General features: G+C 66.5%; 2 protein-coding genes across 3 annotated transcripts in view; one reads left to right on the plus strand and one right to left on the minus strand.

Moving 5' to 3' along the window:
- The first annotated feature begins 12 nt into the window (after positions 1 to 12).
- LOC101938782 (heat shock protein beta-7-like) lies at positions 13 to 2,442 on the plus strand. Its single transcript, XM_005284004.4, has 3 exons — positions 13 to 258; positions 1,474 to 1,625; positions 1,830 to 2,442. Exons 1-3 carry the CDS (start codon positions 78 to 80, stop codon positions 2,016 to 2,018), a joined length of 522 nt encoding a protein of 173 aa, XP_005284061.2. The 5' UTR covers positions 13 to 77; the 3' UTR covers positions 2,019 to 2,442.
- A 578-nt stretch (positions 2,443 to 3,020) lies between these two features.
- CLCN2 (chloride voltage-gated channel 2) overlaps positions 3,021 to 15,791 on the minus strand; it is a 38,350-nt gene continuing 25,579 nt past the window's right edge. Inside the window, exons 9-24 of one of the 2 annotated variants that reach the window (XM_065557678.1) lie at positions 15,307 to 15,391; positions 14,956 to 15,057; positions 14,531 to 14,615; positions 14,057 to 14,212; positions 13,407 to 13,476; positions 12,533 to 12,643; positions 11,870 to 12,083; positions 11,349 to 11,482; positions 9,821 to 10,005; positions 9,228 to 9,333; positions 9,059 to 9,132; positions 8,823 to 8,882; positions 6,258 to 6,296; positions 4,868 to 4,972; positions 4,410 to 4,496; positions 3,021 to 4,089 (exon numbers count right to left, since the gene is read on the minus strand). In XM_065557678.1, the coding sequence (XP_065413750.1) occupies positions 3,895 to 4,089; positions 4,410 to 4,496; positions 4,868 to 4,972; positions 6,258 to 6,296; positions 8,823 to 8,882; positions 9,059 to 9,132; positions 9,228 to 9,333; positions 9,821 to 10,005; positions 11,349 to 11,482; positions 11,870 to 12,083; positions 12,533 to 12,643; positions 13,407 to 13,476; positions 14,057 to 14,212; positions 14,531 to 14,615; positions 14,956 to 15,057; positions 15,307 to 15,391 (1,808 nt within the window). In that variant the 3' untranslated portion in view covers positions 3,021 to 3,894. The remainder of the gene's footprint in view (positions 4,090 to 4,409; positions 4,497 to 4,867; positions 4,973 to 6,257; positions 6,297 to 8,822; positions 8,883 to 9,058; positions 9,133 to 9,227; positions 9,334 to 9,820; positions 10,006 to 11,348; positions 11,483 to 11,869; positions 12,084 to 12,532; positions 12,644 to 13,406; positions 13,477 to 14,056; positions 14,213 to 14,530; positions 14,616 to 14,955; positions 15,058 to 15,306; positions 15,392 to 15,791) is intronic. The other variant, XM_065557679.1, reaches the window with a different exon arrangement.

The following is a 15,791-nucleotide window of genomic DNA, read 5'->3' on the forward strand; positions in this document are numbered from 1 at the left end:
CCGGCCGCCTTCCCGCCCCTCCCCCAGCTCCCTCTCCCAGCAGTGACCCGTCTCCTCCGCGGGCCAGCACCAGCGCCATGGCGTCCGTCAGCTCGTCCTCCACCTATCGCTCGGAGCGGATCAGCACCTACAGCCAGAACGCCCCCCCGGCCGAGCCCTGCTTCGAGCCCCGGGGGTGCTTTGGAGAGGAGGGGGACAGGAGCTCCCTGCGCCACGGCCCCTTCGCCGCGCGGGCCCGTGACTCTTATGGATACACAGGTGGGGGCCATGGGTGTGGGGGGACCCAACCCCGCACACGCCTCGGGGTGCTACAGCCACTGCTTGCACTGGGGCAGGACAGTGGGGAGGGGCTCATGGGCCTAAGAAGGTGAGAGTCTACTACTGCTACCAGCTCCCGGAGTCCCTCCTGTTGGGCGAGTGGGCGAGGTCTGTGCTCAGCACGATGGGCCTGGTTCAAAGCCCCTGACCACCCAGGCAGGTCCTTGCCTTTACGCCCAGCCCAGGGAGGGGAGGGAGAGGCAGACCCCACAGGGTCTGGGGTGGCCAGTCAGGCTCTGCAGTGTTCGGAGCCCCAGGGCTATGCTCACCCTTCGGGGAGATGGGGGGGGCTGCTTCTCCGGGGGGCAGTGGCCACAGGGCTGGGGAAAGCTCCTTGACAGCCGTCCCTGGTCCAGGGTGGGAGCACTGCCTGGACAGGGCGTGGTTCAGCGCCTGCCAGCATCGCGGTGAGGGTTCTTCATCCCATGCCCCCCTTCCAGTCCCCCGGCTTGCTAACCAGCCCCCCCCCACTCACTCCTCCCATCCCCCACTAGCCAGACCCCATGGCTTGCTAGCCAGACTGCCCCTCTCCTGAGTCAACCCCACTCCTAGCCAGAGCCACTTCCAATCCCCCGTTGTGCTAGCCAGACTCCTGCCCCAGCAATCATCCCACCCCCAGCTAGTCAGACCCCCTTCCAGCCCCCTAGCTTGGCAGCTAGACGCCCCATCAATCCGCCTATCTCCCACTACCCAGACCCCCCTTCCAACACGCCCCCGGCTTGCTAGTCAAATCCCCCCTTGAGTCAACCCCGACTGCCAGCAGACCCCTACCAAAAAGTCCCATGAGCAGGCAGCCCCTCCCACGTGCTTGCTCTACAAATTGCGTTTGTCCTGAGCAAAGTCAAGGGACTGGCCCCCCCTGCGACGGCACCTCGGGGTGTCAGACTCGGCCTGTGTCACAGCCAGCAGCGACCACGCTCGCTGCACCATGGGAGAGGGGCAGCCTGGCTCCTCTCTGCCTGGCAGGTGCCACCCCCTACTGCACCCTGATACTCCACTGCGACCCCCCCATAGCTCCTACTGCCCACCCCACTACGCCATCACCCCCCACTGCTCCCCAGGCCATCTCCGCACCTGCCACATGGTGCAGCCCCCCGTGCCTCTGTGGAGCCTGGGGGGCCGAATCCCTCCCCCTCACTGCCCCGCTCCATGCAGGATCCCCGGGGTCCATGCGCTCCTGCAGCCTGGGCAGCAACGTGCGAGCCGGAGGCGACACGTACCAGGTGACGGCCGACGTGAGCCAGTTCGAGCCGCAGGACGTGGTGGTGACCACGTACAACTACCACATCATCATCCAGGCCGAGAAGGTGAGGAGCGGGACGGGGCGGAACAAGGCACCGCGGGAATGAGGTGGCTGGGACCGGAGTAGTAAGGAGTTGCCCCACCCCCGCCAGCACTCCTGCCCCACTCCCTATGGCGCCCCCTCCTGGGAGAGGGTGGGCTGAACGGGGCTGTGCTCAGCAGGAACCTGTCTTGTGCCCGCTCTCATGGGGGGTTTGTTTCCCTGGTAGGTGGCAGAGGACGGCACCGTCTCCAACACGTTCACCCACAAGTGCCAGCTCCCCGAGGACATGGACCCCATGTCTGTCAGCTGCGCCCTCACCGACGCAGGCCTGCTGGTCATCAACGCCAAGCGCGGCACGGCTGCCAAGGCGGGCGAGACGCCCCCACCGCTGTACCGCACCGAGGTCAAGCTGTGACACCTCTGGGCAGAGCTGTGCCACCCCCCCTCCACACCTGAGGCATGAGCCGGGCAGCTGCCCACCACCCCTCCCTCCCAAGGGCTCCTGGGAGCTCACCCTGGCACATGTGCGCTGCTAGTTGGGGCCACGTGTGTTGAGGGCAGGGGCAGCCTGTCGGGTCCCAGCATGCACTGCGGTAAGGCAGGCTGGCCCAAGAAGGGGCAATGCATGCTGGGCCCGCTAGCGCCCTGGGTCTGCCCAGCTGCGGGGCTGGGCACACGAGCTGTTCCTGGAGCGCTAAGGGCTGCCCTGGGCCAGTCACTCACCCCAGCCCCTTGCTGCACGGGGGTCCCTGGGCCTGCCTGCCGCCCTGTGGGGCTCCCAGCACCTGGCTGGTGTCTCACCCCCACTCCTGTTTGGAATAAAGGTTTCTCCCACCCAAGGCTGGGTCTGGGCTGTTCCTCGCGGCCTGCGTCTCTCCCCAGCCCCCCACGCTGGGCGTTAACCCTCCCCGCTGGCCCCTTGGCCCAGCACAGCAGCCTCCTGTGCTAGTGATTCATGGCTCAGCCCCTTGCCCCGACTCGCCAGGACCCTGCACCCCCCCGTGTGCTCCGGCCACGCCCTGAACCCGCTGCTGGGTGGCGCTGGCCACGGGAGTGGGGCCAGCCGGGCAGGGGAGTGCATGAGCAGCCTGACCCCAGTGCCAGCGCCAGCAGGGCCCCACAGGCTCCTCGTTTGGCAGTGACGGGACTGTCAGCAGCGTGGGAAGGCCAGGCCTGTTCCCAACCGTCCTGGGAGAGTGGTGGGGGCTGCACGTTCCCACCCCAGCTGTTTCCCTGCAGCAGCAGCTCCCTCCAGTGGCTGGTTGGGGTAGTGGCACGCAGGCCCCCAGGCCCGTTTGCTGTCCCAAGGCTGCTGGTGCCCGGCTCTGGCTGGGTCCCTATGCCCCAGCTGATGCCAGGCTGTAGCAATGTGCCCCATCCCCAGCCCAGGCGCGTCAGAGGCGCCTGGCACGCAGCAGCCGCTCTTTGGGTTACTTTATTGCTCTATTGATAAAGTCCTTTTATTAAATTAATATAAAAATCTCTGTATTTACATTCTGGCCAGTGCAGGGCCCAGAGAGCCTCGGTCGCTGCCCCCCTGGCTCCGAGCCCCTGGGACCCTGCCCAGGGCCAGGCAAGAGCAGCCATGCTGGAGGGGATGGGGCTCACTGAGACTTTGGGGAGGGGAAGGGCTTGAGCTGTTCACCCTGGGCTCCAAGCCAAACTCGCCTCTGGTCTAGGCTAAGCCCAGCTGCCCTCCCCCAATGCTCCCTTGCCCCATCGTCCCACAAACCACCCCCAGAGGTAGCATGATTGAACAGCGAGGGGGGGGGGCCTGCGGCTCAGGCCTGAGGAGCACCGGCAGGTCGAGCCAAGGGGGCGGGCTGTGGGGCGGGATTCAGGGGCACTGGCAGAGCTGGGGCTGGAGGGCCCGGGGCTGAGGCATTTGCAGAATTGGGGGGCAGGGGGATTCGAACTCAGTGCTAGTTGGGGAACCAGTGGCCCCTGGCAGCTGGGGGGTGGTGCTGCAGGAAGCTGGATATTTGCATTCTGCCCCCAGGAGCCCTGCGCCAGCAGCCCAGAGAACCTCGCAGGCGGAGGCCAGGGGCTGGACTTGGACCCTTCCTCTTCACCACACGGGCTGCCGGGGCAGCCCCTGGGGCAGGGCTGATGGCAGTGGCTTGCTGGGGCTCTGGCTCCTCCCCTGGTGGCAGGCGGCGAGTCCGGCCGTGCAGGGTGTCAGGGCTGCAGGCACAAAGGGGCAGTGGCACCGGCGCCACCGCCACTGGGGCTGGCAGTGTCTGTCATGTCCGTCAGCAGCTGGGGCGGGCTCTACCCGCCGGCCCCACCCCTCACTGGCACTTGTCGTCCGTCTCAGAGGGGCTGGACTCGCGGGGGATGGAGAGGCGCTGGCGCCGGTCCCACAGCTGGTGGATGTCCGTGGTCTCCGTCTCGCTGCTGCTGGCGGTGCTGTCCCGGAAGCTGGCCAGGGGCGGGCGGACCTTCACGCCCTTGGCAGTGACCGACCCCTCGATGGCCTTGCGCAGCTGGGGGGCAGACAGGGCTCAGCATGCAGCATGAAGCACCCTCCCTCCCCATGTCCCCAGCTGCATGAGGGCACCTGGGGCCCTTCTCCCCCATCCCCAGCTGCAGAAAGCACAGGGAGGGGGGTGCAGGAGGGTCTCCAGAGACACTCTCCCCAGAGCTTGGTGGCACCATAGGCTCTAGGGCTGAGGGTGGGGGGAAGGCACCATTGCTCACCGCCCAGGAGGGCTCTGGGGTTCTGTTCCTGCCTCCATGTGACGAGTCTCATAGGGCTGATTCCCCCCCCCCCCCGGGGGGTGTTTGGGAGCTGTGGGGCGCTCACCTCTTTGAGGGACACCATGCCAACGAGGCGCCCAATACTGGTCACATACGCGTGGTCCACGCCCAGGAGCGAGAAGATGGTGTGAGTCTGCAACAGAGACAGGTGCTCAGGGTCTGCTGGGCGGGGAGCTGGCCAGGATCCCACTAGGGCTTGGGGCCCGCAGGGCTGGGAGAGCCAGAGGTGACCCCCCACTGGGGGTCACGGCCCACGCGGCAGCCCCAGGGATGGAGAGTCTGCTGAGACACAGCCCCACACACACTGCAGAGGATGTGGGGCGTGGATCTGCAGGGTTCAGAGCTGAACCAGCCACACCAACAGGTGGAAGAGGCAATATTGATGAGCGCGGGGATCCGGGCCCCAGGGCAGAGGACACCTGAAGGGCAGCTGGGCTCGGGCTGTCAATGCACCCCTGCCAGCTGCAGTGCGCCCCAAGGAGCATGGCCCCCCTGCCGCCCCACCTTGTGCAGGGAGGTGCGCTCCACCAGCTGGAAGGGAGCAGGGTCGATCTTGCTGTTGTTGAAGTTCACAGGCTGGTCCAGCTGCTGCTCTTCCCACGCCACGAGCTGAAAGGCAGAGGGGCCGTGAGCACCAGAGACGGGAGCGGTCCCTGCCTGGCGTGGGCCTCAACAGACGGGCAGGGCAGCCCAAAGCCCACTGGTCTCCCGACACTCCACCTGCAGCCCCATGCCCTGCCCAAGGGGGGGGGGCACTGCCTGGCTTGGGGGCAGGGACCAGGACACACAGAGGTGATCCAGACCCAGGGCGGGGGACAGGCTGGATTTGGGGGACATGGGGCCTTTCCCCCTAGAGGATGCTGGCTCCGATCTGGCCCCAGGGTGGGGGACTGGCTGGCTCAGGGGATGGGGAAGAGGATGCCCCCTCTAGGGGGTGACGGCTGGGAGCTGGCCCCACGTGGGCAGACCCCGTTGGTTACCAGGGGTTGGGTGCCCAGCTCGACAGTCCCCCTGGTAGGTGCCTGACTGGCACTCCCTGGCCCCACTCTACTCAAGGCCAAGGCTGCAGGGCCCATGGGCAGAGCTCCCTCCCCCTCAGCTGCACGGGGAAGCAGGCTTCCCTGGCGGGAGGGGGCATCCCGGCCGTGCTGCCCAGGGCCCAGCAGGGTGGCGCCTGCGGCTTCCCCCCCCCCCCGCGGGGGCTATTCTAGCCCAGCCCTGCCATCAGCTGCTGCTGCAGCCGCGTCCTCTGCCCGGCAGCAAACGCCTCCCCCCGGCTCTGCTCATGCCAGGCCCTGCCCGCCCCCACCCACCCCTGCCTGGCACATGCACGGGAGCCTCGCAGCAGAGTGGCCTGGGTGGGGACACTCCCCCCACACCTGGGGGGTGCCTCCTCCTATCCCCAGTGCCCGGGGCCTCCCCCTGGGCCCTTTCTGGGAGGGATTGGCCTGCCTCCAGGCCCCTGGAGAGCCGTGCTGGGCAGAGGCCCTGGGGAGCAGGACCTCTCAGCTCCTGGCAGGTGGAATGGCGGGGGCGGCGTATTCGCTGGGTGAGTGACACGGGCGGTGCCATGAGGACTTGGCAGGGCTGAGCAGGCTGCCCAGGGCCTGGGGGCCCACAAGCTGGGGGTCCCCTCGCTGTGCCCAGGAAGTGTGGGCTTCAGCAGAGCCAGGGAAGCAGGGCAGAGGGATCCCTTTGCTCTGTGCCAGCTGACCCGGGGCAGCTCCTGACCAAGGGATGAGGGAGACTTAGCTCTGGGCATCCCACCAGTGTGGCCCTCACCCTGAAGAGGGACGGGGCCCGGCTGGCCAGGCCCCCAGGTAAGGGCTCAGGCCCTCTCTGCAGGGTGCCGGAGTGGCAGGGGCTGGCACATGGTGCTCCCGCTGGCACTCACCTCGGAGGGGCTCATCTCGCCAGGCAGCTCGTACTGGTCCTGCAAGAGAGGGAGGGAGGCGGAGTGTGAGCCAGGCTGTGGGGACGTGGAGCCGGTGTGCGCCATGGAGCCAGGGTGGGCATGAGAGTGCCCGAGTGGGCACTGACCAAGTGAGCTGGGGGCTCCCTCCAGCCTCCCAGCTCAGAGCACAGTGCTGATTGTGGGCAAGGAGTGCGCCCAGCTCCCCACTTTCCACCCTTTAGCCCAGCTCAGCTCCCTCACCCCGCCTTGTCTCAGGCCCCTCACAGTGCCCCGTTTGAGCCTGGATTCCCCCCCCCTTCCCATGCCCTCCATCCCAGCTCCCCTGACTCCGGCTCTGCGGGACGCTGCTGATCACAGAAGCCAGGCTGCCCCCTCGCCCAGCTCCCCCCTCGCCCCTCCAGGCACTCGCCCCAGACACCTGCTCTCCCCACGCTGCTCCAGAGCTCACTGCTCTGCCGCATGGAGCGGTCCCCCAGCCTGCCCTGCCCGAGGCCCAGGGGTGTGGGGCGACAGCGTGGCTGGGAGATGGCTCAGGGGAAGGGGGGTGGAGGCAGGGCCAGTGCAACCATTTAGGCAAACTAGGCGGCTGCCTAGGGCACCTAGTGGTTGGGGGCGCCTAAAAGCCCGCTCAGGTGAGGAGGTGGAGTGGAGGTGAGCTGGGGCGGGGGGAACACAGGAGGGGGGGCGCACAGGGGAACTGTTCCCCGCCCCAGATCACCTCCACTCTGCCTCCTCCGCTGAGCACATAGCCTCCGCTCTAAGACTCCTCCAATCGGCGCCGCAAGCCTGCGAGGGGAGGAGAATTAGAGCAGCGTCGGCGTGCTCAGCGGAGGAGGCAGAGCCGAGGTGAGCTGGGGCGGGCTCCCCAGGCGGGGTTAGCTGCCGCAGAGGGGGGGGGCTCCCCGGGCGGGGTTAGCTGCCATGGGGAGTCTCCCTAGGTGGGGTTAGCTGCCGTGGAGGCGGGTTACCCGGGCGGAGTTAGCTTCCGCGGGGGGGGAGCTGCTGCGGGGGTTGGGGGTGGCAGGCTCCCCAGGTGGGGGACTGGGTTAGCTGCCGCGGGAGGGCGGGGTTAGCTGGGGGGGGGGGGCGGGGGGCGCAAGGTGGAAGTTTCGCCTAGGGGGCAAAACTTTCTTGCACCGGCCCTGGGTGGAGGGGTTCAGGCCCTGGCCTGGGAGCTGCAGGTTCTAGTCCCTGCCCCCCCATAGACTCCCCTTTGGAGAGTCCCCCAAGCCCAGATGCCCAAGGTATTTAGACACTGAGCTCCCATCCATGGCAATGGCGGTTCAGAGCCCAAATACCTTTAGGGGGTCTGGGCCTTTGTCAGTCTGGGCCTCAGGTCCCATCCAGCGCTCAGCTGCTCTTGGGTCAAGGGCAGAAGCAGGGGGATCTGCCTCTCTGGTTTGCCTGCCCGGGCGGGAGCCAGCCCCAGCGCTACTACCCCTCTCAGCCGGCCGCCCCCCCCCTCGCTCCCGGCCTCCCATCAGCACATTCCAAGCTAAGCCCCCTCCCCCAAAAGCTGATCCTTCACTCCGAGGTGCCGTGCCCCTCACAAGGGGCTGCAGGTAGTTGGGGGTGCCTGGCTCTAGAATAGATCACAGGCCCCTTTGCCCCTCGCTGCTCACAGCCTGGCGTGCCCCCAGCCATGCTCCTCTGCCCCTTAGGGGCTCCCGGAGCTGCCTCTGGAGTCCGGCTCGTCCCAGGCCAGAAAGGCACCGGCTCCGGCGCCCCGCCGCGAGGGGAGCCCCCACAGGCGTGAATCAGGTGATCTCACTGGGGGCAGGGGAGGTAGATCAGCAGGGGAAGGCGCGATGATCAAGGATGCACTGATTTCCGATTGGCTGGTACGAGTGGATCGTCGCCGCATTGGTCGGTTGGAAGGAGCGTTACAAGGCTCCCATTGGATCAGCTGGGAGAGGGGAATCAGATCAGATCAGGAGGTATTGATTTCTGATTGGTGGTAGGAGTGGATCGTTGCAGGATTGGTCGGCTGGAAGGAGCGTTATCAGGCTCCCACCAGATCAGCTGGGAGAGGGTGAAATGGGGGGACGGGGTCAGATCAGGGACCATACTGTGCTGAAAGTCCCCAGAGCTCAGGATGTGTGTGAAAGGCGGAGGGATGGGCATAGGACTTCTGCTCCCTTGCCCTTCCTCTGCAAGTGGCAGACAGGCTGTACGGGGGCAGGGCAGGCAGCGGCTGGGGCCTGTCTTTGCAACAGGGGGATGCTTTAGCTTCTTGCCCCTTGGGCCACCCTGATCATCATCCGTGCGCTAGGAGACAGGACTCCTGGGTTCTATCCCTGGCTCAGCCGCTGACCGGTCCCGCCCCGCGTTTGTGCCTCGGTTTCCCCACCTGTAGGCAGGGGTGGTGACCCCACAGCCGGCCCTGGCACGGATTGGTGATTAATTAACGAGTGCCGGGAAGAGCTCTGCAGGTGGAAATCCCGAGGGAGGCTGCAGATGGGTGGAGCTGTGGGGCGCCCTCAGCACAGTATGGGGGAGGGTGGCGCCTGGTCTGTGATTGGCCGAGGCGCGGCACACACTTACCGCGACGGAAATGCGGACGCGCTTCGACTTGCGCTTTTCGGGCGGTGCTGAATTCTCAGCCTTTTTAGCCACGAGAAAAACAGGAGAGAAGACAGAGGCATTATGGGAAACCACAGCATCCTGGCCGGGCTCCATCGCCCCAGGGCCTCGGGTGGGGGCTGGGCACAGAGCAGGGGCCAAGGTGCCATGGCGGTGGGGAATGCCCTCGGGGTGGGGGGGGGCAGAGGGGCACTCACCTCAGCGGGCTCCGTGGCAGTGCTGGCGCAGAAGAGGCTCTTGAGGGCAATGCCTGAGTGATCTGGGCTCCCGGCTGTGGGGGGGACAAGCAGAGAAACCGTCAGTGCAAAGAGCAGCGAGCCGGGAGCCTGGCCGGCACTATGGGGCCCATAGGGGCGGGGGGCTCACCTGTGGGGCTCTCCACCAAGCTGCTGGGACTTCGCTTGAGCGCCGGCTTCAGGGGCTTGCGGGACTCTCCGTGTGGCGGGGCCAATGACGATTCCTCCGTGCTGATCTGGGGGCAGCACGTACAGGGGGCTTGAACCAGCACCTGAGCCTGGTAGGGTGGGGCGAGTCCAGGGCATCCCATCCCCAGCTCAGCAGGAGGGGGATGTGTGTGTGGGGGGGCAGAATGTCCCATCACCAGCCAGGTGGGATGGGGAAACATGGGCCTGAGGCGTCCATACCCCATCCAGCCCAGCCCAGTTCCAGGGGGAAGCAGCCCAGGCCGGAGGGAGGGTGGGTAGGCTGGGACCCAAGGTGCACCATCCAGGCCAGGAGGATGTGAGGCCAGGGGACCAGACCTGAGCAGATGGGGGTGAGGAATGGGGGGCACTCCCAGATAGAAGCCCCTCGAGGGCCTGGGAGCGCTGGGTGCTTTGGGGTTTCCAGCCAGCGGCTCCCTGCGTGGCAGTGGGGTGGGGGTGCAGCAGGCTCAGGGTATCGCCAGCCCAGCCCCGGCAGTGGGGCGGGGGGTCCTTGTGCTGCCCCCTGCCTCTCACCTGGAACCGCACACCCGTGTCGGAGGCCTTGTGGCCGGCCTCGTCCTGGGGCTTCTCGGCGACGCTGTTCCTCCCAGCCTGCGCCCTCTCCTGCATGTACTGCAAGCGGCGCTGATAGCCCAACTGGCCGCTCAGCAGCGCCGCCACCTGGGCCCGCTCGATGGAGCCCAGCAGGATCATGGACTCTGCAGGAGACCAGCCCCGAGGGGCCGTCAGCTTGGGGGGGTCACAGCTGTGAGTGGCGCTCCCCACCCCCGCCCTCCAGCCCCCAGGGTGGAGACCCAAACCTGAGCCCTCAGGAGAGCAACGCTTGCAGGAGGACTCAGGCTGCCAAGCCATTGGCAGGGCTCGGGGGGGTGGGGGCGACAGGATGGGACAGGTGTGCCCTGCAGGGGTCCTGGCTCCCAGGCCTGTCTGCCCATCTGCCCATGGAGCAGCAGCTGAAAATGAAAAACCCTGCCCCCACCCAGGCTGGAGGCACCAGGCTCCCCCGTCCCCGGGTTGGGTCTCTCGACGAGCAGCTGCCATATGGGACAGAGCCTGCTTGGGAAGCCGTAGCTACAGCGTGAGGACACGGGGGGCCCAGGGCTCTGAGCTTGGGGCTGGGAGACAGCAGGACTCCTGGGTCCTATTCCTGGCTCTGCCCCAGGCTTGCTGGCTGACCTCGGGCCAGTTCCTTCCCATCTCCGGGCCTCAGTTTCCCCTATTGCAACCCAGAGATAACAGCCCCAGGGGAGGGGGCAAAGGCTCAGTGCCCAGAGAAGGGAAGGGACCATCAGGGTCTCCTACAGCTGGTCCTGCACTCCCCGCTGTGTGCCCAGGTCGGCTCCTTGCCCACCAGGGTGCCCGCGGGATGCTGGGTCCAGGCCGACGAGTCTGTGACACTTGGACAGGGCGTGGGGCTGTGGGGACAAGCAAGAAGGCCCCCCGGTGCCCACAGGCAAGAACTGAGAGGTTCTGCTTCTGGAGCCACCCCACGAGTTGTGGGGTCTCAGCTATCAGAAGAGCCCTGATCCCCACCCTCTGCAGAAAGGAAACCCATCTCCCCCACCCCACCACTCCTGTTTATTCGCCGTCTGGCTCTGAAGGGGGGTGAGGGTGGAGCCATCAAAAGAGGCTACACTGGCCTTCCTGTTTCCGCTAAACTTTACAGATTGCCATGGTAACGCAGCATCCTCCGTTGCCATGGCAGGCAGGCAGAGGAGATAAATGTCGGAGTGGGCAGTCGGCTGGCACAGGGACGGGCAGAAGCTCAGGACGATCTCAGTGCCCCGCCCCTCGCCAGGGAGACGGGCCCAGTGCCAGAGCACTGCTGACCTGGGAGTCCACTGGGGAAGCCTGGGGGTGCAGGGTGGGGATGGGCTCCCGACGGCCACTCTGCGGGCAGCCTGCTCTGCCCAGGAGGCCTTGGCACATATGGGTGGCACGGCCCAGAGTGAGCTGGGCACAGCCCAGGCTGGCCAGGGCACGAGCAGCTCTGGACCCCCCCGCGGCGCCGCCTGCTCCCTGTGCAGCCCCCACGTCTCACCAGCTGACTCCACCAGCGCCAGGCTCTTCAGTTTGGTGCTGTACAGCACCTCCTGCAGGTCGCGGTACTTGCAGTTCAGGGTGACGTAACGCACGTCCCGCACCATGATGTCCTCCACCCGCACGTTGTACTTCCTGTGGAGAGCAAGGCACGGCCCTGAGCAGGGCGCCGGAGGGCTGCTGCCAAGCGCCCGGCCCTGCTGCGCGGATCCCCCTCGGCCCCTTTGCTCCTGTCGAGGCTACGCTCCCCTAGGACCTTTGGGGGCAGGTGAGCGGCTCATCTAGCCGCCACCTCTGCCGTGGGGGCCCTTTCTGGGTGGATCCCGCCTCCCATTCCTGGATGTGAACAAGCTGGGGCATGGTCCCTGCAGTCATCCAGGCCTGGGAACCACAGAGGCGTCTAGGCACCGAGCTGAGCTCCTGGACTGGGTCCCTTGAGCTCCCGAGAGCTTTGGCCTTGAGAGGGGCTTCCTGCAGAGGCTCCGGCTCCCCCCGGGGAAGGGAGCCCAGGCGGGCACTTACTCCTGGTGTCCCCAGCCCAGCTCGGGCAGGTACGGCAGCTTCTTGATGCGGATGATGCTGTCGTAGAGCGAGGGCTGCAGGCTCTGGGCCACGGCGTTGGCCAGGATGACGGCGATCATCACCGGCAGGATGTGGGAGATCTGGCCCGTCAGCTCAAAGACGATCACGGCGGTGGAGACCGTGTGGGTCACAGCGCCAGAGAGCGCAGCCGCTCCTGTGCATGGCAGAGAGTGCCACAGTGAGCCCCGGCAGGGCTGGCATGGCCCCGAGCCAGACCCCTGGAGCTGCACAACAGTGACACCCCCCCACTGAGCTCCAGCCCCTCTCCAACAGCCCCAGGGAGGGGGACCAGTATGGACACCCCATGGCGCAGCCCCCCCCAGCACACTCCCAGGGAGCCCTCAAGCTGCTCTGCCAACCCGTCTGCACCAGCCACCAGCCACTCTGGCTCCCTGGCCCTGTCACTCTGGGGACATCCCCCTCCAGGGAGGTGCCTAGACGCGTCTCTGTGGTCGTACAGATTTGGGCTTCTCTGAACAGCCTGGCCCACTGCAGGGGCTGGCAGGAGGGAGATGCACCTGCACCACGAGTAGGTTGTTTGGGCCGTTGGACCGGCTGGAGCCCGTGGCGGCCTCTCCCCGGACGCAGAAACGTGGCGCTTACCTACCACGGCGTAGCCCCCAGGCACGATGCGGTAGGTGTTGCTGTCGGCGTGGATGCCATCCGGGAACCAGGCCGCCATGCTCTCCCCGACCAGCCGCCCGAAGGCCGCCCCTGCCCAAGGAGACAGGGGTCAGAGGAGGTCTGGGGGCAGCCCAAGCAGCTTTGGGGAGGGGAGAGTATCAGTTGTATCCTGGTGCCTCTGGCACAATGCCCATCCCTGTGGCGATGCGGCTGCTCAGGGGGCAGTCGCTGCTCCCCCAGCCCTGAGCTGCACAGCAGGGCCCTGCCCAGGGCTGCCAGCTGCTGTGCCCTAGGGAGCCAGCTAAACAGATGTCCCAGCCCCTTTGGAGCAGTGGGAACCGGAGCAGCACCATGAGAGGAGGCCCAAGGTGGTGCTAGGATCTGTATCCCCTATGGCTGTTCCCTGCCCCTTGCTTCCCTCCCTGGGTGGATGGGGCTCTGGCGTGAGGATGGTGCTGGCTGCGTGCTCCCCCAGGGGCAGGGGAGGGCCTGTTCAGGGCATAGGGAGGGGTGCTGTGCTACCCAGCGCTAGTGAACACTGAGCCACCACTCATACCAGGGCTGGGAGGTCCCAAAGCTCCTTCCCAAAGCCCTGAGCAGGCCTGGCACTCTGGGAAAGGGCCTGCCCCGATGGGCACCCCCCGGCATCAGACCCCATCACACTCACGGGGCACCAGCCACACCAGGGAGCTGCCACTGTTGCCGGAGGACAATGGCCAGCACGAGGGGACTGGGGGCAAACCTGCTCTGTCCCCTCTGCCTGGAGGGGCTGGTCAGTAGCTCGCGGAGGCGCTACCCCTTTGGGAGCTGGGCTCAGGGCGAGGCCAGGAGTGCCTCCGGGGCCGGTACTCACCAATGACAAAGACGGGCATGAAGGTTCCGCAAGGCACTGGGATGGTGGTGGCCAGGGCTGACATCCAGAACTGGGGGCAGAGACATGAGTCAGGGGTCAGCCAGCCAGCCAGAGCCTCCCCACGCCTAGCCAGATCACACCCTTCCAGCCAGTGCCCTGCCCACACCCAGCCAGAACACATCCATCCAGACAGGACCCCGCCCACACCCAACCAGACCACACCCATCCAGCCAGGGCCCCTCCCACACCCCAGCCAGACCACACCATCCAGCCAGTGCCCTGCCCACACCCAGCCAGACCACACCCATCCAGCCAGGACCCCGCCCACACCCCAGCCAGACCACACCCTTCCAGCCAGTGCCCTGCCCACACCCCAGCCAGACCATAGCAAATCAGCCAGGGCCCCTCCCACACCAGAGCCAGGCCACACCCATCCAGCCAGGACCCTGCCCACACCCCATCCAGGCCACACCCATCCAGCCAGGGCCCCTCCCACACCCCAACCAGACCACACCCATCCAGCCAGATCCTCCCCCACACCCCAGCCAGACCACACCCAGTCAGCCAGGGCCCCTCCCACACCCCAGCCCTGGTGGGGGGAAGGGGAGGGGGTGTGAGCTAGGCAGCCCTAGCCCTGGGGCGGGACCCACCTTCATGAGGATGAAAACCACCAGGGTGACGAAGACATTGGCGTGCGGGTGTTTCCAGGCCTCAGAGATGCCAACGTACTCGAACTCCTCGGCCAGGCCCTGCTTGGCCCAGGTGCGGTTGTCAAACAGGGTCACAAGGGTGTCCTTCTGGCTGAGCTGGGGAGAAGGACCGTGGCAGGCAGGGTGAACCCGGGGCAGTGCCTCCACCCCATATCCCCACCCTCCCTAGGGTGCTCCCTGTCAGGGACCCCGTGGGGGCTGGGTGCCCTCCCCAGCCCATCACAGCATTTTGCCCTCTGGGTGCTGGAGATCTGGGAGACATGAGGGCCGACACTACTGGAGCCTCGGCTCCGGATGCCAGGGTCCCAGGTTCAAGTCCCAGCTGGGGCAAGCACAGAGCAGCAGGTTCTCCAAACGAATGCCAGTAATACCCACTGGGCAGGGCTGCCAGGCTAGGGGAGGGGAGTAGGTTACCTGGCCGGCCATGAACTGTCCGAAGCCAGGCGGGAAGGTGAGCGTGGAGATGAGCAGAGTGACCAGCGCGGGGAAAAGCAGGCGTCTGCGTGGGAGCAACATACACAGCAAGTGATCCCACTGCACCCACCACAACTGCCCCCAGCCCTCGGGGAAGGACTAGCACCACCCTATGCCCAGCAGCTCCCATGCTGTTTCACAGGGAACCAAAGAGCCCAGCCAGCATGCAGCGCCCCACCCAGCTCAGTGCCCTGCTCCCCAACCCCAACTCCCCCCAGTCCAGGTGCTCCCCTACCTCATCACAGGTTCTCCCTCCACCTGCTCTCCAGCTAGGCCTGGTTCTGGGCATGCTGTACTCAGCGCCCCTTGCTTTGGGATCAACGGGCCCCAAGTCTCAGGGGAGGGAGCCAGCGGGCACCACTTACTTCTTCATCAGGAAGCGGTTGATGGTCTTCTGCTTGCGCATGAACTGGACGATCTTGCGGTTGAGGTAGACGAAGAGTGCCCCTCCGAAGCCACTGGCAATCCTGGGGGGAGGGGCGGCCGAGTGAGCCACCACCAGGCAGCTACTGCTGGGGTGGTCCTGTCAGGGATGGGGGTGGGGGCGGTACAGAGACACTGAGGATGCCCCCCCACAGCACAGGGGGCCCAGAAGGAGGGGTGAGCCCCCTCATATATCCCTCCCAGTCCCACATGGGAAGTCTGATATCTCTCCCCACCCCCCACAGCAATGCCCCCCTGAGTGGGGTTGGAGTGACAGAGGGCACTGGACTCACCCGATGACAGCGAAGGCAGGCAGCTCCTGCAGGTCGAAGGGGAAGTCCAGCCGGAAGCGGGTTTTGAACAGAGCCGTGATGGTCTCTGGGGGGGACGAGACACCATGGGGGCGGGGGGGGGGAAGCGTGTCACCCAGGGACCTCCAGGGCGGCCTAGCACCCGGACGCCCTGCTCCAATACTGGGCAGTTGCTCCTGCCCACAGCAAACGCTCGCCACTCAGAGCACTGCGGCGCCTTGGGCCCATGTCATTAGACTGGGCCTGGCTGGAGACCCCCAGGGGCTTGTGTGGGACTCTGCTCCCCCCCCCAACTCTGCCAGTGCCCCTCAATCCCAACCCCCAGCTCCCCCCACCCCTGTCAGTGCCTCTCAATCCCAACCCCCGGCTCCACCAGCCCTGGGCTCTCCCCACACACCCCCAGCTCTGCCAGTGCCCTCCAATCCCAACCCCTGGCTCCCCCCACACCCCAGCTCTGCTAGTGCCCC

The sequence above is a fragment of the Chrysemys picta genome, chromosome 9 (genome assembly GCF_011386835.1).
Source record: "Chrysemys picta bellii isolate R12L10 chromosome 9, ASM1138683v2, whole genome shotgun sequence".
NCBI lineage: Eukaryota > Metazoa > Chordata > Testudines > Emydidae > Chrysemys > Chrysemys picta.